Raw genomic sequence first — 20,660 nt, 5'->3', positions numbered from 1 at the left:
AGAGCCTGAAACACTTTCACTTAAGATGTAGCATAATCACCTCTGACATGTAAGTAGTGGTCTTTTTTGCTGTTAGAATTTGTCACTAGAAGATTAGCATTAGCCTTGCATGTGTACTTTATTTTTTTCGAACTAGAATAGTTATTTCTTAATGGCATTCATTGGGCAATACTTTTGGAAATATCCTGCATTACATTTATTGCTACATATTATTCTTGTCTATTCTTGTAAATTTCATCTCTCAATTTTACAGGTGGCACATTTTTATAACTCTATTGATCAACAGATGATTGAGAGTCAGAAGCCAATGATGTTACAGTCTGCCCTAGCATTTGAACAAATAATTAAGGTGAAAGAATTCCCCTCTCTTTGTATTTTCAATTTCAGTGATATCTGTGCATATTCTACGCTGCTTTTTCTATGTTTATTGCTGGACTTTAACTGTAATCTCTCCATACAAGCAACACTGTATATTTAATTAACATTTATTGAAATCAATGGGCCTTTTTTTTTAATGCTGTCATTTAAATAACTGCTTACTCCTTTGTACTTTGTATATTAGTGTCATATGGTCTCTCAGGAATTATTCCCAGTGTTTGAATTTACACATGAACCGCAGCGTGGTCAATCCCTTAATAGTTGGGAATGTTATTTCTAACTGTTCTAAATAATGCTGTTTTGGTCTATTTTAGTAAAAATGGCATATATTTTATTCTGGAGATAAATTAGTATTAAGCAATGGTTTCACTGTTTGACTGCTAATAAATCTTTGTGGATTTTGCAATTCTCTTGAATGTTTCTGATGCATGTTTTGGGCAGGTTGAAACTGGATAGTTTCTAGTTCAGATTAAGAACAAAGAATCTGTAGTGTGCAGTTTGTTACAATGAGTTTGTGCCCAGGCATAACATAATTGCTCTGAGATGAAGGTTTGGGTGTGATTTTTGTAATTCCTAGGAATTCACAACATATAAAGAAGCTTTAGATTCTTCTAAGAAATTTGGAGGAAATTATTTATTTTCTTTTTTTTTTTTTTGCTTTGAAGGGACCCTGAACTTAAAATTACACTACAATCTATAGGGGTTTTAGCGCTATATCTCTGTTTTATGTCTAGAGAAACATGTTGGTTATTATGAATTTCATTTCACTGCTGTGATATTTTTGAAGCACTCCACCCTCTTCCAACTCTTGTACAATGGTGGGAGAATGATAACATGCCTATAAACTCTGTATTGGGCCGGAGAAGAACATCTCCAGAGCAAGCATTACAGAAATGATTGAAAACTTGCTCCTGAGAACCCTTTTGCAAGAAAGAGTATAAGAATGGGGCTGAAAACAGAAGGGATATTTGTGGTTGGAATTAGTTCACACAAAATGTTGGAGAGTCCAGCCAAACTGTACATTTACAGTGTCCTGGAAAAAGTTGCCAAAATTTTTCTGAAATTTCCCCTGGGATTGGTGCAGATTATGCCACAGATTCTAGTGTACAGACCCTAAAATGCTGCAGACCTGTTCAAAGCCACAACATTCTCCTATTTGACATGATTTCTGTCCTACATCTTTTAGGGATAGGTCTGGCTGTGAAACTTCAGATGCTTTAGTGTTCTGATTTTCTACTGTAAAATTAGCAACATGCATAAACCCCCCAGAATCCTGATAAGAAGCCCAGAGCAGTAGAATTCCCTAAAGCTGCTTATTCCACTGACTAGGGGAATTTTTCAGTGTAATTAAAAAAAATTATTTTTTGATAAACAGCTGAAGTAAGATACCAATTATGAGTGTCACATTTTGGTTTTTGGTCTGCGTAGAACAAAGAGGAAGGAAGGATTTTAAGGTGTCTCTTAGCTTAAGAAGGCTGATTTTTGTGTGTGGGACAGGACTCTCAACAGCAGTGAATTTATTTCAAGCTCTGTTAAAAGTCTGGCATTTAAATCCTTCTCCAGCCTGTTGATGTAGCTATAATGATATGTCCACGTGTCTGTGATTTGCCAGTTACTGTGTCTGGAGTCAGGTGTAAAACCATTTTTCTCGTATTACCACTTTCTGTATGCTGACTGGTAGACTGATAGGCTCTGTTTGCCATTAAATCTGACAAAATTTGTATGTTTTTCAAGCATTCCAAATCTGGTCCTGGAGGAAAAGCTCAAATAACATGGGATAATCCGAGAGAGTTGGAAGCTTATATCCAAAAACTCCAAGCTGCTGCTGAACGGCTTTCCACTGAAAATAGAAAAATAAGAAAGTGGCACACAAACTTCATTGAAAAGGTATATTTTCCAGGTGAAATTGAAATCACATCTCTTATAGCTTGCTTTACCCTTTCTTCATTTGTGTGGTGATGAATATCTTTATTATTCTTTAAAATTCTTTTAACAGGTTATATCACTCATGAATATTGATCTACTTCGGCAGCAGCAGCGTTGGAAGGATGGTGTCCAGGAGCTCAGAACTGGTTTTGCCAGCCTGGAGTCACAGGCAGGGTTTCATTATCATATTGCAAACTGTGAACATTTGATTTTTCAACAGTAATCAAGATTTAAGACTCAAACATAACACGCTTGAATTAGTTTTGATTCAGGAATTACTAACTAGCTCAGGGAAACTGGCTGTGTACTAGTTGTTGCCAGACGTGAGGTAAAATCTCAGATGAGAAAGATGAAGATAATTGTTTTTATGTCATGCTACCAATTGGAGAAAAACAAAACTTGGTCAGATCATGTTTTAAATGAAAAAATAGGAAAACCTTAGGTTATGTAAATCAGTTGTGTCTGAGCCATTCATACAAGGACAAATAAAGATATCGGTGTGGATGTGTGTTCTATCCTCAGGCAGAACAGAGCAAGTATATCAGATTTAGAATTCATTTCTGTCTGAAATCATGAGAAAGCCACATTTTTATTTATTCACTTATCAACTGTCAACTTTTAGAACAGAATTATAGAATCGTTTAGGTTTGGAGAGTCCCTTAACATCATTGGGTAAGATGATTGAGATTTTGATTAAAAATATCACTTATCAAAGTAACTAGATGTTATTACTGTTCTTTGATAGATGTGGTGTTCTTAGCCTTTCCAATGCAAACCCAGATTATTTAAGTTAGTATCTGCAAAACAAATAAATGCAGTACTTTTTTTAATAGTTTTTTCAATTTTTTCCTATATGCATAGATTTTTTAAATAAATTTATAATTTTTTTCCAATGTATAAATACATTGATTCAGCTTTTGTTTTGTAATATCTAAAACCAAACCATATGACTAAGAGCGTCATCCAGATGCTCGTTGGACTCTTGACAGGCTTGATGCCATGACCACTTCCCTGGGGAGCCTGTTCCCGTGGTCTCATACTTCTTTGAATTTTACTAAGATCCTAGTCTTCGGGCATTGTAGTGTGCTCAGTTTCAGCTTATAATTATGGCTTGAGGAATAAAATAAAGTAAAAATAAACACTGTTGAATTTTAGGGTTTCAAATCATCTGACATGAAAGCTTGGAGACAGCATTGGAATCATCAACTTTACAAAGCTCTGGAACCTCAGTATCAAATGGGCTTAGAAGCACTCAATGAGAATTTACCAGAAATAAATATTGATCTGACATTCAAGTAAGATATTTTATCTTTTCCTGTTAAGAAAGTATTCTACCTTAGATTACATTTAAATACTAGTTGTTTTATGATCTGTTTCATTTTTTAGGCAAGGCCAGTTGCAATTCAGACCTCCTTTTGAAGAAGTACGAGCTAGATATTATAGAGAAATGAAGAGATTCATCTCCATTCCAAATCAGTTTAGGGGAGTAAGTGAAGCAGAAGAAGAGTCCATATTCACTGTTATGACTGAAAGAAATGTAAATGGATTTCTGACTGCTTTCAGTAAAGCAGAGGATTTGTTCAGAAGGCTGACAGACACTTCTAATCAATTCAAGGTATTTTCAATATTTTACCCATGCTTTTTTTAAATTTTATTTTATTTCTATAATTTTAGGTTTTCAGATATTCTAAAAGTAACTGAGCAATGACATTTGTGGATTGTTGTCCTTTTCTCTGTTGTCCATCCGTGTTAAGCCAACCACTTAAGCACATACCAAACTCAAAGCATATGCAGGGTTCCCATTGAAACCTTAGTATTAAAGCTGTCTTTTTACTCTTGTTCAAAGTCTGTTTTGGTTATCCTTAGATGTGCGAATGCGTCAAACCATTTTGAACTTCCTCATATTTGCACTGAGAATCTGTAGGTAATTGAAGGAGCACAGACATTAAAGATAATGTAGCATAGAAACATTATTAAAGTGTTGTAATACTATTGAGAAACAAGTTTTTAGTCTGGAAAATATTTCTTTTCCGTACATGAAAAATAACGTTGAAAAGGAATGGATCGCAATTGGTCAAGTAGATCTGGAAACTCTGGTGAAGACACATCTTTCTAGCAAACAGGACTGGGAAAAAAACTTCAAAGCATTGAAAATGAGAGGGAAGGAAGCAGAACGACTTCCAAGGTATAGTACAACTCTGTTTTGTTTGAATAGTTTATTCTGTCAGATAAAGGTAATAGTAAAATAGATTGTTTTCTCTTTTTACAGAGAATTTGAAGTGTTTTTAAAATGTGTAGATTTTTGTTTTTCAGTTTTATTTTTAGACACTTATCTGCTTTTATCTGTGCAGCCTGTTCTGAAAACTTTTAATGTCTTCGTTTGATATAATGGGAAATCCCCTAAAAATTCAGGACTGATTCTGAAATACTACAAAGCATGGTCACATTTTAACAGTTCTTTTAGTTAAGTCCTATGCATGTGAAGTACATGTGGCAGTTAGGAACAGAGTTAGTAAATATTTATACATTAAATAATTCCTGTACTGAACCACTTGATTATCTCTTGTAAGTTATAGTTTAAGATATGCTAGTGTAGGCTTTTATTCTTACATATATTCATGTGGAATGTAGTGTATTGCATGGTTAGAATTCCCAAATGAAACTGCTAGGAATAAAAGGAGAAAAATGAAAGAGGAAATGAAAAAGTGAAAGGAAAAAAAGATGCTGTTTCCTGCAGGAGGATGAGCTGGTAGAACTCCTTGGCTAAATGATAAGGACAGGCTGGGATGAACAAAAAAGAAATTGGCTATGTGTCTTATATTCAGAAACAACATGTGGCTATGAAGTGCCATGGGTTGAAAATAATGGGTGTTGAGGGAGAGTGCACAGGAAGGTATCAAATAATGGAGCCCTTTTTCTTAGTGTTCTTTAGATGTCTACTTAAGGTCACTTGTGATAGATATGGAGGGTTGAAGTGACTCACTATGGCTTTTCTTGTGTTCTTAGGACTGTTGAAACCTGTTAGTAAATTTCCATGGATATTAGAGATTTAAAGACAGGACTGTACAGACAAAATATTTTTATTTTTGAGCATAGAAGTAGTCCTTTTGAATTTACTGACTTTGGTTATGTAAAATCAAGTAATTTTCTGCTTTGAGGAACAGAACTCTAGACCTCAGTCCCCATAAAACTACATGAATATGCATAATGATCATACTACGATGAGTAATTTTCCCAATAAGGTATGTCTTTTATTTGTAGAATTATGAGGAAATTCTTTTCTTACTAGGCTACAAAATCATGGTGAGCTGTAGATGTGCATAAATCTTAGAAAAACTGATGTGAAAGTATACTACTGATACTGCTGATTATTTGCAATTTTTCTATCTTTTGTCTTGAAGCACCATCAAGATAGATTGTTTAACTGTTAATTGCAACCCTGTGAAAACTGTAATTGATGATTTCATCCAGAAGTTGTATGATATTCTTGTCATTTCTTTGAGAAAATCTATTCAAGGTAAATAACTTAAATGAGTAGCATTTTCTGTTCCTTTTCTACTTGGGAGCATTTGTGTTGATGTAAATACTTTTTTAAGAAATATTTTGCTCACAGGCACAGTGGGCTGCATGAATCCCAGTGCAGATAAATTAATCTGTTACTAATTTTTCACTGCAGGCCTAATCTAGGACCTTTTGATGTCAGTGTGCATCTTGCCCATTCATGTGTTGTGGCCACATCTGTTCTGAATGTAAAAGGATACATATGAATATTATTTAGCTTGTTTCTTTTCTGAAGGAAAATTCTTTTGTCATTTCAGGGAGAAAGATTTATTTGATGTTTGAGGGAGGAAAACCTCTTAGGCATTTGAGGGTAATTGAAGGAGGCATCATGAAATGTTGTGATTAAAAATGTTATTAGATTTTTCTTTCACAAATTGAAATACTTCATGAAGAGTATTAAATAATCAAGACTTAACTCCGTACAGTTACTTGTTACTTAGATTGTCAAAATGCAGAGTGATATAGTGCAAAATATTTCCTTGTTTTTGGGTGGTCTGTCTGTATCTGGAACAGGTAGACAAAATGTAGTAAGGTTTAGATGATGAGAAATACTAGTGCTTTTGGATTTAAATGTAACAATCAGAACAGGAAACACAGAATGCATTGTGCAGGAAGTCAATTATTTCCATAGCCTGAAAGATTGTTTCCTGGAATATGTATTATTTTCTGGAATTGTACAGATCCTTTCTCAGCACTGAAGAGTTTTACCTTGGTAGGAAAATAAAACATTATAGCTTAATCAGGCTTTTGTTTTTGAATCTTTGTAATATTTAAAGCAAGGTGCCTTTAGTTAGTTTCTTTAAAACAAAACAAAAAGATTCAACCCCCCAAAGCAATTTTAAGATCTGTTTTTCTCCATTTACCCAAAAAAGACCTATACAGATGTAGAAAGTGTATAAATCATAGAATAGTTAGGGTTGGAAAGGATCTTAAGATCACCTAGTTCCAACCCCCCTGCCTTGGGCAGGGACACCTCTCACTAAACCATGTCACCCAAGGCTCTGTCCAAACCGGCCTTGAACACCACCAGGGAGGGAGCATTCACAACTTCCTTGGGCAACCCATTCCAGTGCCTCACCACCCTTACAGTAAGGAACTTCCTCTGTATAGCCAATCTAAACTTCCCCTGTTTAAATTTGAACCCATTACCCCTTGTCCTATCACTACAGTCTCTAAAGTCCCTCCCCAGCGTCCTTATAGGCCCCCCTTCAGATACTGGAAGGCTGCTGTGAGGTCTCTACGCAGCCTTCTCTTCTCCAGGCTGAACAGCCCCATCTTTCTCAGCCTGTCTTCATACGGGAGGTGCTCCAGTCCCCTGATCATCCTCGTGGCCCTCCTCTGGACATGCTCCAACAGTTCCATGTCCTTTTTATGTTGACGACACCAAAACTGTACACAGTACTCCGAGTGAGGTCTCATGAGAGCAGAGCAGAGGGGCAGGATGTCTTATGTATTTATGTTTAATTCTCAGAAGCGATCCACACCGAACATGGTAGATTACGTTTCGAAAGCTATCTGTAAACACAAACATTCAGGTTTTATTGAAGCAGCAAATAAGACTGGGGTCTGCAATTTGTTAAGCAGATAGATTGCATACATTATCATATCTTATAACAATGTTTTATCACAGTACATTTGTCTGACTTGGATATATGTTACTACAAATGTTTTCTCTGCAATAACTTTGTTTTCCACCTTTATATAGCTCACCTGTGTGATGTTTCTTCATTTCTCAATGGTGCAATGGAAACTTTAGTGATTAGGCCCCAGACTGTAGAGGAAATAGCAGAAGACAATTTAAAATATTTAAGCCTACATGAACGAAAAGAAGGGGTAAGATACTGTTTTATCATATCCAGAACAGTGGCTATCAAAAAAATGTAATTGCTTTCTAGTATGGAAGCTTATATTTAATATAAGTAGTTTAGAACATGCAGCGGCCATATAGAGTCAGGGCAGTGGTTTGTATAGCACAGTATTGTCCCTTGAGGGACAGTATTTATCCAGGAAAGGATTCAGTTCTAAATGAACACATCTAAGTTTAGGTGTATGTGCAGGTTGAAGTGTGTGTGCTGTTAACAGATTCACTGGGGATGGGGGGTGGAATGTGAAACAGAGAAGGCCTTGATGCTATGCAAATGCTGTTCAGCAACACGTGAAATGTTAGTGTATGGTCAGTATTGTTTTCATCACTGATCTAAAACATAGCACCCTATGAGCTGTTGTGAAGAAAATCAACTTCATCTGTCATGGCTTAACCCCAGCCGGCAAGAAAACACCACACAGCTGCTCACTTTCTCCCTCCACATCGGGGTGAAGAAGAGAATCAGATGAGTAAAAGTGAGAAAACCCTTGGGTTGAGATAAAGATAGTTTCATGGGTAAAGCAAAAGATGTGTAGCAAAGCAAAACCAGGAATTAATTCACCACTTCCCATCAGCAGGGAGGTGTTCAGCCATCTCTGGCAAAGCAGAGCTCCATCATGTGTAGTGGTTACTTAGGAATACATTGCTCTGAACATTCCTGCTTCCTTCTTCCCTCCTCTTTATGTACTGAGCCTAATGCTAATATGGTATGGGACATCCCTCGAGTGAGTTGGGGTCAGCTTTCCTGGCTGTGTCCCCTCCCAGGTCCGTGTGCACTGCCAGCCTACTCCCTGGTAGGGTGGGGGGAGGAGCAGAAAAGTCCTTGAATACATGTAAGTGCTGCTCTACAATAGCTAAAACATCCCTATTTCACCCACACTGTTTTCATCATAAATCCAGACATAGCCCCAGACCAGATACTATGGAGTAAATTAGCTATCCCAGCCAAAACCAGTGCACCGTTTCAGCCAGAACCAGCACATATATACACATATATACGTATTTGCTGAATTCAATTGATCTGCTGATGTTTTTGAATCCGACTGAGTGGATCTCTACTATATGTAACAAGGCACTTATCTGTTTCATAGGGAAAATTTGCTTCTGTATATCTCATGTCAGTATCAAGATATCTCTAAATACGTCAAATGCTATTTTTTCCAGTGTTTTAATGTTATTCTATAAATAGTATTAAAAAAGCAGCTGTGTTTAAACATATAATCTGTGCATGCACAGTTGATGATTCTAATATATTTGCTTATCGTTTGGATAAACATGATTTGCTGAGTTTTTACATACACACATATTTTTAATCTGTTTGAGTTTAGATTTTTCTCCTGTTTCAAGAAGCTGAAGATAAAAACAAACTTCTGCGAACTGTGGCTGGTACAGGTTTGGACACTCTCAGTAACCTAAGAGCTACATGGGATAAATTTGATTTAATGATGGAAAGCCACCAGCTTATGATTGCAGAAGAGGTAACAATGAAAGATTAATACTTTACATAAAAATGTTGAAATTATTTTTAATGAGTCTAGAGAATTTTTTTTCTTTAAATTCAATCCAGAAATGTTCTCAGTTCAGTGTTAACATCAACATTACCAGGTTGAGGGAGAGCCTTTAAGGGAAGAGTGCTTAAACTCTTTAACCAGTAGCTAGGTGAAGCTTCTGTTGAACTGATGCTGAAATGAATGTTACATTGTACTTTTGTCTCAAGCAACTTTGTGGTGAAGAGGTGGCTTAATGAATGCAGTGATTAATTGGGGAAAGCAGGATAACAGTTTAAGAGGTGCATTTTTGTTTGCTCAGAGTCTATATGTGGCACACAGGGACATGGTTTAGTGGTGGACTTGGTAGTGTAGGTTAATGGTTGGTCTCGATCTTAGAAGCCTTTGCTAACCTAAATGATTCTATGGGGCTTATTATTTTCTTTTCACAAACTTTGCTAAGCTATGCATGATCCTGTAATTCCACTCCATAGGCAAATTGCTGAACTCACTTGAAGTTCTACTGAAGATAGCAATATGCCATATAAATAGAGCAATTTTATTAGGTGTTGTAAGATGCAGGGTCAATAGGTAGCATAGACTGAATAAATAGATCGCAAATACCAGCATAAAAAAATACTAAGTAAGTGCTCCCTTTTCGAAATTAAACCAGAAAAAGAAAGTTTAGGGTATTGTGCAAGAAGTTTTTTGAGTTTGATTTTGATCAAGTTGTACTTACCAAGCTTTGAAGTTGATACTTCGATTTTGATCATATGTGTAGTTAGAAATCATTTTAACTCTTGCGTTATAGATTGAAATGATGAAAGGAAATGTGGTTTCACGTATTAATATATATCTTCAAGACCTGGAAAAATTTAAAGCTCGTTGGGATCAGCTGAAGCCAAGCGATGATGTCATTGAAACAGGTGATCAGGATGCACTTCAGAAAAGTGCTCAGATCATAAAGGAAAAAGAAAAAGAATTTGATGAACTTGAAACCATGAAAGAAAAGCTCATGTATGTCTGTTTATTTCCCTGTGTACCTTATTCATTTATGTATGGATCTTTTGCAGCAATAGTATCTCAGAAAATGTTGACTAAATTTTTATCACAACAATATTTAATTTCAAGGAATTTAATTTTATTTGTATTGCATGTTTTTCATTAGTTTTTCAGGAGTCTTTTTATTGATTTTACATAATACAAATTTTCAAGCTAAGTTTTTCTAAAGTTTTCTGTAATGGAAAAATCCAAGAAGTCTGTTAGGCTTTCTCATAAGGGAGTCTGTACACTAAATGCTCGGTTCTAACTTCCTTCTTACTGAGAAGGTTTGAGATATTTGTTCAAGAAGGGTGAGTTGTTACTTCAGTCCTCTTGTAACTTAAGTGGGCAAGAGCTTACCTCTCCTATTTCTTGAGTAAGTGTCCTGTCTGATAGACTTCTGTGCAAAAGGAAGAGATTTTTGCTCTAGGTGCCTGCTTTCAGTAAGCTCATTATTGGAAATCTTGAGTGGACAAGTTTTCTATTTAAATTCTTAGCTTGGCACTTAAATATGCTAGTAAATAAAATTAGCGAATTCTTTTTACCTAGCAGAAAGAATCAATGAAAAGTTGTTTTCTTCAAGCTTTGTTTTTGGGGGCACAAAGTAATTCGCTTTTCTGATAAATGAGAAAGAAATGAAAGTTTATGGAAAATAATTGTGAATATGCAAGAAGGTCACTGTGTAGGGGTTATCCCTCATATTCCTATGAGTGTAATTATTTCTATATGATAACATCTCTTAAACAATAAATGTATAATGGAATCATATAATGTATAACACTGTGATCTTCTTTTTACTCAGTGAAGAATGCCATCATTTTAAATTGGAAGAGCCCGACTTCTCATTGTCAAAAGTTGTACGTCAGGATATTAAGAGTTGCGCAGAAGTCTGGGCATTGTATGAAGAGTTTTATCAAGGCCTTCAGGAAAAAGCCAAAGAAGACTGGATTACTTTTAGGTATGATTTTATTACTTTCTTCTTCATGGACATATGTATATTATGTGGTTGTGGTACTGTTTTGTCATGACCTTCTTATATTTGATTGTCACGCAGGAGTAAAACATACCTATTTGAAGAATTTTTGTTTAAGTGGCATGACAAAATGAGGAAGATGGAAGAACATACTGTAATGACAGTAAAGTTGCAAAAAGAAGTGGACAAATATAAAGTAAGATGCTAATTACAAAAAAGGTTATAAAACAAAAATATTTTGGTATTACTAGCTAATATACTTTGTTGTGTAGCTCATTGTTCAGTTCTTAGAATAAAATCAGTTACAATTTAAGAAAATATCTTCTGATACTCTTTTGAACATTTCACATACTTTTGAGAACCTTTTAGTTCCTTACAGTTAGCAGCAGGGTCATTACAGTTTACATAGACACATATTTCACAATGAGTTTTCCTCAGAGTTATATTCCTACATGTTAAATGCAGGAACTGAAAGAAATGACCTTTGGTTTAAGAATGTAAATTTTTGTTTTGTTTGAATAGCATGTTACTCTGTAATCAAGCATATAATTTTCATAAAGACTAGATTGATTCACACATGCATTTTTCCTATAGATGATAGTTCCACTCCTAAAATATGTAAGAGGAGAACATCTTTCTCCAGACCACTGGCTGGATCTCTTTCGTCTTCTGGGTCTTCCTCGAGGCACTACACTTGAAAGTTTGTTATTTGGAGATCTGCTAAAAGTGACAGATGCCATTGTAGAAAAAGCGATGGAACTTAAGGTATGAATAGTTCCAGTTATACAGTTTATTTTGTATAATAAATCTTGACTTATATGCATATGTATATTTTTATTGCTGTAGAAATAGAATTTGTGTTATATTTTTGAATGGAAAGTTTATTGCAAGCTCTGCAGTTTCAAATTAAATCTGTTTATGCTTTTAAATAGGATTTGAATTGTCGGGCCCAAGGTGAAGTAACAATCAGAGAAGCATTACGTGAGCTTGAACTCTGGGGAGCTGGAGCTGTCTTCACATTAACAGATTATGAAGATAGCCAAGGCAAGACTATCAGGCTTATTAAAGACTGGAAGGACATAGTCAACCAAGTTGGAGATCATCGCTGTCTTCTGCAGTCCCTCAAGGACTCTCCATACTACAAAGGTTTTGAAGATAAAGTGTCCATCTGGGAAAAAAAGCTGGCTGAGTTGGATGAGTATCTGCAGAATTTAAACCAAATTCAGAGGAAATGGGTCTATTTGGAACCGATATTTGGTCATGGAGCTCTGCCCAAAGAACAGGCTCGTTTTAACAGGGTTGATGAGGACTTCAGGTTAGTGTTATGGAGTGAGAATTATTTTTTTAGTATCGTTGACAAGAGTTGGCTAGAACTCTTTTCATGGTGAAAAGATATGCAGCAATTGGAATATGTATGGAGATGAATGTCAGCAACAGGAATTCAGTACATACAGGTGTGTGGCAGTGACGCATAAAGTTGTTACCATAGGTTTCATTTAATTGGGTGCATGTAAAGAATGAAATCACATGAAATGTTGAAGATCACAAACAAGGCAGGCAAACACCAGATCAGTCTTGCAACAGAAGCAGAGGTGACGTAATTGGTTGTGGGTTTTTTTTTTTTCAGGAATCATTTCTTGTTGAAGACAAACACTTTGTTCACTAAGAAAGTACACAGATGGACTTTTGGGAGAAACAGATGGTTTATTTTTTTCCAAACAAGTCAAGCAGATAAAAAGAGGGAGATTTTAGAAATGTAGAATGATACGGACCATTATCTGTCATAATTTTAGTTCAAATGACCTCTTAGAAGGAAATAAGAGTGAAGACTTGAATTTGCTTGGTTTTGGGTAGCCAGAAATGGTTATTAAAATACATTGGAGAGATATTGATGTAAATTCTGAAATGTTTCATCATAACCACTGAAATCTAAATTCTGTGTATGAGATATTTAAATGAATTACCTGTGCTTTAATTTTTATTTACATAAGTACTTGTATATCCAAATTGAAACTGTCATGATTGTTTTATGAATTACTCAAATTTTCTTTCTGTCAAGATGCATTATGTTAGATATCAAGCGTGACAACAGGATAACATCACTGAATGCCCGGACAGGAATAAGAAACACCTTAATTACCATACTTGACCAGCTTCAGAGATGTCAGAGATCTTTGAATGAGTTTTTGGAGGTATAGCTGACATTAATATGATTTTCTATAGAGAAAGTCAGTAAGTTTGAATTGAAATCAACAAAATTGATTTATTTTGTGTTTATATAGGAAAAGCGCTCAGCATTTCCAAGATTCTATTTCATTGGAGATGATGACTTATTAGAAATTTTAGGACAGCCCACAAATCCACTCGTTATCCAGTCTCATTTAAAGAAACTTTTTGCTGGTAATACATTAATCTTCATTTGTAAAATGTACTTATTTAGAAATAAGGTTCTTCAAAGCTAAATAATCTGTTGCAGGCTTTTTATTTCTCTCTTTCCACCAATAAGACACTGAGGACTTAATGTTTGACTTTTAGCAATAAGTAACTTTGGTGCTGTTTCCTGATTAACAGGAATTAATAATGTGACCTTTGATGAAGAATTTAAATACATAGTTGCCATGAAGTCTGTAGAAGGAGAAACTGTGCCACTTAGAAATCAAGTTCTTCTATCAAATGATGTGGAGGTAAGAAAAAATCCTACCCAACTATAATTCTAGTATCTTTGAGAAATTATTTTGTAATGTAATTTTTGAGGTTTTTTCTTTTCTCTGTTAGGTGTGGCTAAACAGTTTGGCTTTAGAGATGAAGGAGACGCTGAAAAAATTGTTAATTGACTGTGTTGAAGCTGGAAAGAAATCACAAGGTTCAATTGATCCATCAATCTTTCCTTCCCAGGTAGCAGTCGATCCAGTAATGCCACTGTGTAGTCTCAGATTTACCAAATAAGTTATTTTTCAGAGGCTTATAAAGAAGTCTAAATATGGGTTTGGAAGAAACTAACCATGAGCAAATCCATTTTATTCATTTATAGTGTAGAGAACTTCTTAAAAATATGTTTTCGTTTTCTTGTAGTTCTTTTGTAAACGTTTGAAATCTCGTGTCTTTGTCATGGCACCTGATGTAACATCCATCTATTTATTAAATTTGATGTAAATCTTAATCTTAGCTGGTAGTGAATGTTACATGCATGGCTGCTAAGACTTAGTAACATAAAAAGCCATTTCTGAAGCTGGTTAAAATATTGTTTCTAAAGTTTAGCTGTGTAAGCAGAAATAGTCATGAATATGAAATTCTTGTATGTGATTTTGGCCGGTAGCACAGAGAATCACACAGAACCACAGAATGATTGTGGTGGGAAGAAACCTCTAGAGGTCGTCTGGTCCAAGACCCCTGCTCAAGCTGGTTCAGCTGGGACCATGTCCAGGCAGCTTTTGAAGGTCTCTAGAAATGGTGACTCTACTACTTCCGTGGGCAACCTGTGCCAGTGCTCAGTCACTCTTAATAGTAAAGAAGTGTTTCCTAAAGTTCAGATAGAGCTTTCTGTGTTTCAGTTTGTGCCTGTTACTTCTTCCAGTCACTGGGCACCTCTGAAAAGAGCCTGGCTCCATCTTGGTACCCTCCCTTCAGGTATTTATAGACATTGAGAAGATTCTGCCCTGAGCCGCCTTTTCTCCAGGCTAAACAGTCTCAGTTCTCTCAGCCTTTCATCACAGGAGACATGCTTCAGTTCCTAAATCATCTTTGTGGCCTTCCATTAGACTATGTCCAGTAAAGCACCTGTCCTCACTGGCTCCTTTATTTCTTGGAAGGGGAGTTGTCATCCATGGACTCCAGGAATCTCCTGGGTTGCTTATGTCCTTCGTTGTCCCTCCATCAGATATTGGGTTGGTGGAAGTCCCTCTGAGGACCAAGGCCTGTGAACATGAGGCTGCTCATCCACTTATTCTTACTAGTCAGGTGGCCTACAGCAGACACCCATTATAATGTCACCTTGACCTGTCCTCTTTAACCTATAAAATCTCAGCTGACTCCTCATCCATCCGCAGGCAGAGCTCCATGCACTCCAGCTATTCCCTTACGTAAAGGGCAACTGCCCCTCCTTGTCTTCCCTGCCTATTCTTCCTAATGAGCCTGTATTCCTCCCTTGCAACATTCCAGCCATGGGAGCCACTCCACCACATCTCCATGGTCCCAACAAGGCCATAGCCCTGCCGCTGCATACGGATCTCTACTTCATTGTATTTATTCCCCATACTGCATGTATTAGTGTACAGGTACTAGAGAGGTACCCCTGCATGTTGAGTTTCTGGAGAGGGTTTGAGGGATTTCTCTGTAATGGTTCCTTGTAGGCACTTCCTTGCTGAGGTGCAAATACAGGCTGGGGGTGATCCTGCTTAAGCCCGATTTTGTTGTTTTTTTTCTCTTATCTCTTCCTGTCACACCACCCCATGCCCTTTGCTCAGTGATCCTGTCTGTCACTCTCTTCCACTAGATCATGTTGTTCAAGTGAAAGGTGTCCCCTCCCTATGGCAGGAGGGTTGGAACTAGATGATCTGTAAGATCCCTTCCAACCCAAACCATTCTGTGATTCTATGCAGCTACCGTATTGTAGGCATGCTGAGCCTGTATTCAACAGGTTTAGGTTTCCATCAAACATACCATTTAATGGAAAAGATGTGTTGCTAGCCCTTGCTGTAGAACAGCTACGGGACTTGCTGTATTGGATCACATTGCAGGTTTTCGCTAAATTTTGTCAGGTTTTAAGGTGGCAATATATGTTCTTAAAAGCATAGCATATTTGTGGCTTTTTAAAAAATTATAAATATCAAACACAATAAGCAATTACAAATTAATTTTAAAACTCTGTAAACTTTTCTTTTTTTTTTTTAATGTTTTCTCTATTTCAAAAATGTAATTAGAACTTTTTTTCTCAAAGATTCTGTCCTTGGCAGAACAAATCCAGTTCACTGAAGATGTTGAAAGTGCTATCAAAGACCATAGTCTACAACAATTAGAATTAGAACTCATGGCTAAATTGGAACATTATACTAGCATTGATAATGCTATAGAAGATACTGGAAGTACAGGTATAAAAATGATTTTTAATATATAATTATTCATAATGACTATGTAGTTTTATAGTATTTGACATTCTGTTTACTTAAGCTGGAAATTATATAAAGCTATCTCAGTTTGAGTTCATAAAGTTGAATTACATAAAGTGACCCACTTATAACTGCCAAGATTTGTGTGTTTAATGTTACTGGGTGAATAATGTTTACCTTGAAGCACTTATATATGAAACCCTCTTTTAATTATTTTTAAATACTTATTTTTTGGTTTATATGTTTACTGATAATTTGTCCTCACCTACTGAACTTTGCTGTAAAGTTATGTTTCATGGGAACTAGCCAGAGAACAGTTGAAGTACTTTGTCATGCCAATATATTCTGTATGGCTGTGTAGGTGATGCTGTTTTTCTTAGATCTATACATCTACATCTGAACTAATAATTCTTGCATACCTCTGTAGCAGTACCAGTCAACCACTTATTTTCAGGGCATTTTTATTTTGAATCTTATACAGTGCAAATCAGTTAGAATAATTATGCCTTTGAGTGCTTATTCCTCTCTTTAAATGACTACCTCAGATGTAAAATTCTATAGTATAGGTTAGGTGAGGTGGCTGTGGGCTCTATGATGACTCTATACCCTATGTATAAAAAGACTCAATTTAACACGTAGTTGACAATCTTCCACCACATCTGTATAGCTGTTTACTGCATGAACTGTTAACATCTGATGTATTAACTAGGTTTAGGATTCATATCACCTACCTTCAGCAGTCTGTAAGTGTGGTTATTTATCTAAGCTCCCTTTCTGCACTCTTGCTATAGACAGTGGAGAAATGTCATCAGTTATGGAAGAGCATTCATTCCACCTATTGTATAGTACATTTAAAGTAACTTTTTAGTTTGGATAATAGGTGTGAGTTTGAAGTGAGTTGCCTGATTATCCCCACTTACTTTCATTTAACTCCCATCGTGGAATGGCATAGGAGAACATAAACTGGGCTTCTTTCAATTGAAACTGAATGAAACAGGATGTTCTCGGAGTACACTTAATGCACCCAATCTGCTAATGAGCATTGATTTTGCATCATCCTAATTAATCTTAGTAAAATTGCCAGGTTGTGTGTAGTATGGTTTTCAGATCTGCTGCAGATGAATTAACAGATTTTTGCCACACTGATTACTGAAGTGGACATAGCTGTAAACACTCCTGGAATAAACTGCCTTCCAGAAAAGCCTCTATCTATTGAGTGCAGGGGCAGACAGAATTACTTCCAAATGACTGAAGTTACATTATGATTCACATTCTCTGTCAGGATCTCACTTTATGCTGCTTATTTTAGGTCATAGGTAATATTTCTGTATATAATTGAAACAAGATCTGAATAAAATTTGCTGGCAGTAGAAAGTATAATGAATTTGAGAATGGGTAACATGTATCTTCCTTACTACACTGTGGTGATTTTTTTTTGTGTGTGTGGTTATTTGCAGAATCAGGAATCCTTGAGCTCAAGCTGAAAGCTCTGATTCTTGATATCATTCATAACATTGATGTGGTGAAGCAGCTGAATCAAGCTCAAGTTCACAGTGTTGAAGATTGGGCTTGGAAGAAGCAGCTGAGGTTTTATATGAAAGACCAAAAATGTTATGTTCAGATGGTAGATGCTGAACTCCAATATACTTACGAATATCAGGTGTGGTAATTTTAATATTTACCTAGTGGCTTTTATATGTGTCAAACACTTTCACACATGCTGCTGGTTGCCTGCCAACTGTTGCTATTTTTTCAACTTTGTTGTGTCCTTAGCATGCTGTTTCATAGAAGATACTAAAAGATACTGTAATCATTTTCGTTTTTGATATTGGTGGGGTAAATGTAAGCTGCTTTGTATGGAAAGCAGCTACATTATCATATAAATATTTTCTAATAAGCTTGCTATTTCTGTATGTCAGAGTGCAGTTTCATCTGTGCTGACCCTTTATCTGTAATTCTAAAAAAAAAAAATAGCACAATGCTTTGATACTTTATAAAGATCAGGAAAACAAATTCATGTACTTAATGAGGTGGTAATCTCAAGCATTGTATTGGATTTTGTTTGATGAGAAAATGAACATGAGCCAGCAGTGTGTGCTCGCAGCTCAGAAAGCCAACAATATCCTTGGCTGCATCAAAACGAGCGTGACCAGCAGGTCAAAGGAGGTGATCCTGCCCCTCTACTCTGCTCTTGTGAGACCTCACTTGAAGTATTGTGTGCAGTTCTGGTGTCCTCAACATAAAAAGGACATGGAACTGTTGGAACAAGTCCAGAGGAGGGCCACGAGGATGATCAGGGGACTGGAGCACCTCCTATATGAAGATAGGCTGAGAAAGTTGGGGCTTTTCAGCCTGGCGAAGGCTGGATGGAGACCTCATAGCAGCCTTCCAGTATCTGAAGGGCTCTACAAGGATGCTGGGGATGGACCCTTCATTAGGGACTGTAGTGATAGGACAAGGGGTAACGGATTAAAACTTAAACAGGAGGAAGTTCTTTACTGTAGGGGTGGTGAGGCACTGGAATGGGTTGCCCAGGGAAGTTGCGAATGCTCCCCCCTTGGCGGTATTTGAGGCCAGTTTGGACAATGCCTTGGGTGACATGGTTCAGTGTGAGGTATCCCTGTCCATGGCAGGGGGGTTGGAACTAGGTGATCTTAAGATCCTTTCCAACCCTAACTATTCTATGATTCTATGATTTTCAAATTAACCAATTATGAATAAAATTAAATTGCATCATCAATAATTTCTGTTTACCAATTAATATGATTTGTTTTGTTTTTGCAGGGTAATTCCCCTAAACTTGTTTATACACCTTTGACAGATAAGTGTTACCTAACTCTTACTCAGGCTATGAAGATGGGCCTTGGAGGAAATCCCTATGGTCCAGCTGGAACTGGAAAGACAGAATCAGTAAAGGCTTTGGGTGGACTTCTTGGAAGACAAGTATTAGTCTTCAATTGTGATGAGGTGAATCTGGTTCTGCATATTTAGGAGATGGATATCTATGCCCATACTTCATAAAGGAGTATTCGAGAAATAGTACAGATTCCATTAGACATCTGTGACATTTCCAATGCCTTTTTTTTTAATGGCTGGGAAACAGTCTTTCGTTGTTTTGTTGTTATTTGAAGTTTGATAGTATTCTTTCTAATTTTAAGGGCATTGATGTGAAATCGATGGGGCGCATATTTGTGGGCTTAGTGAAGTGTGGCGCCTGGGGCTGTTTTGATGAATTCAACAGACTTGAGGAAGCTGTACTGTCTGCAGTATCCATGCAGATTCAGACAATCCAACATGCGTTGAAGAAACATAGTCCTGTATGTGAGATGCTTGGAAAAAAGGTACAGGAAAACTTACCTTTTTCTTATAAAAATAGTCTATAAACAACAGGGTTAAACTTAAAAAGTGACTGCTGTAACTAAACGTAGTCCACAAAACATTGCTCAATACTGTTTCATTTGACAATATACTATTACAATGAACTTCTAATGCTAGGTTGAAATGGATCATAATTCTGGAATCTTTATCACTCTGAATCCTGCCGGAAAAGGTTATGGAGGAAGACAAAAACTGCCTGATAACCTCAAACAACTTTTCAGGCCAGTTGCTATGACTCATCCAGACAATGAACTCATTGCAGAAGTGATTTTGTATTCAGAAGGCTTTAAGGATGCTAAAATACTCGGTAGAAAATTAGTGTCTATTTTTAATCTAGCAAGGTAAGCTCCCCTCCCCGCACCACAAGTTATGTTACCTTTCTAATTCTCTTCCTTCCTGCTTTTATTTTAGCATTGATCTTTGTGCTTATCTTACTACCATATTGTTTCTTCTCCATTTAGACTATGCCAGTAGTCTCCATTTAGACTATGACTGTAGGGATGCAATCTACACATACTTTCTGTTAATTTTCTGTAATATGTTATGACATGGATGTTATAGAAAGCTGTGTCAGAAATAAAACTAGGCATAAAGCCACAGGTTTGGAGTCATCAAAAGTTTTACAGTCAATACAGCTCTTAAATCTGAATGGTAGATCTCTGTAGATATTAATTTAACTTACAAAATAAAAATCTTGCAATATATTGGGAGGTTCAGGTGTGAAAATATTTGGAAAGCAGTTATAATCTCAAGGTGGCAAAGTACTGCTCCCCTATTATGCTCACATATGAATGCTCACAAGCATTGTGTTGAATTTAGACTGTTGAGGTTGTTGAAATACAAGTGACTGGTTATAAGTATGTTTATTAGAACAAAGCTCAGAGGTTTTACATAATGCTTTGAGGGACAGTTATAAATACATTAGTAATGTAATTACATTACTCCCT

General features: G+C 36.4%; 1 protein-coding gene across 1 annotated transcript in view; it reads left to right on the top strand.

Annotated features, from left to right (window-relative positions):
- The window catches only part of DYNC2H1 (dynein cytoplasmic 2 heavy chain 1), a 169,158-nt gene that overhangs the window by 10,052 nt on the left and 138,446 nt on the right, over nt 1-20,660 (top strand). The window contains exons 13-35 of the mRNA XM_065678686.1: nt 254-349; nt 2,113-2,265; nt 2,375-2,473; nt 3,460-3,599; nt 3,691-3,919; nt 4,362-4,489; nt 5,706-5,821; nt 7,571-7,698; nt 9,058-9,207; nt 10,028-10,233; nt 11,060-11,215; nt 11,312-11,426; nt 11,825-11,995; nt 12,163-12,545; nt 13,290-13,422; nt 13,513-13,630; nt 13,802-13,914; nt 14,006-14,125; nt 16,167-16,317; nt 17,793-17,995; nt 19,120-19,302; nt 19,494-19,676; nt 19,831-20,054. Coding sequence (XP_065534758.1) covers nt 254-349; nt 2,113-2,265; nt 2,375-2,473; nt 3,460-3,599; nt 3,691-3,919; nt 4,362-4,489; nt 5,706-5,821; nt 7,571-7,698; nt 9,058-9,207; nt 10,028-10,233; nt 11,060-11,215; nt 11,312-11,426; nt 11,825-11,995; nt 12,163-12,545; nt 13,290-13,422; nt 13,513-13,630; nt 13,802-13,914; nt 14,006-14,125; nt 16,167-16,317; nt 17,793-17,995; nt 19,120-19,302; nt 19,494-19,676; nt 19,831-20,054 — 3,698 coding nt within the window. The remainder of the gene's footprint in view (nt 1-253; nt 350-2,112; nt 2,266-2,374; nt 2,474-3,459; nt 3,600-3,690; nt 3,920-4,361; nt 4,490-5,705; nt 5,822-7,570; nt 7,699-9,057; nt 9,208-10,027; nt 10,234-11,059; nt 11,216-11,311; nt 11,427-11,824; nt 11,996-12,162; nt 12,546-13,289; nt 13,423-13,512; nt 13,631-13,801; nt 13,915-14,005; nt 14,126-16,166; nt 16,318-17,792; nt 17,996-19,119; nt 19,303-19,493; nt 19,677-19,830; nt 20,055-20,660) is intronic.

The sequence above is a fragment of the Lathamus discolor genome, chromosome 4, assembly GCF_037157495.1.
Source record: "Lathamus discolor isolate bLatDis1 chromosome 4, bLatDis1.hap1, whole genome shotgun sequence".
Taxonomy (NCBI): Eukaryota; Metazoa; Chordata; class Aves; order Psittaciformes; family Psittacidae; genus Lathamus; species Lathamus discolor.
This window is presented reverse-complemented; position numbering and strand designations above follow the sequence as displayed.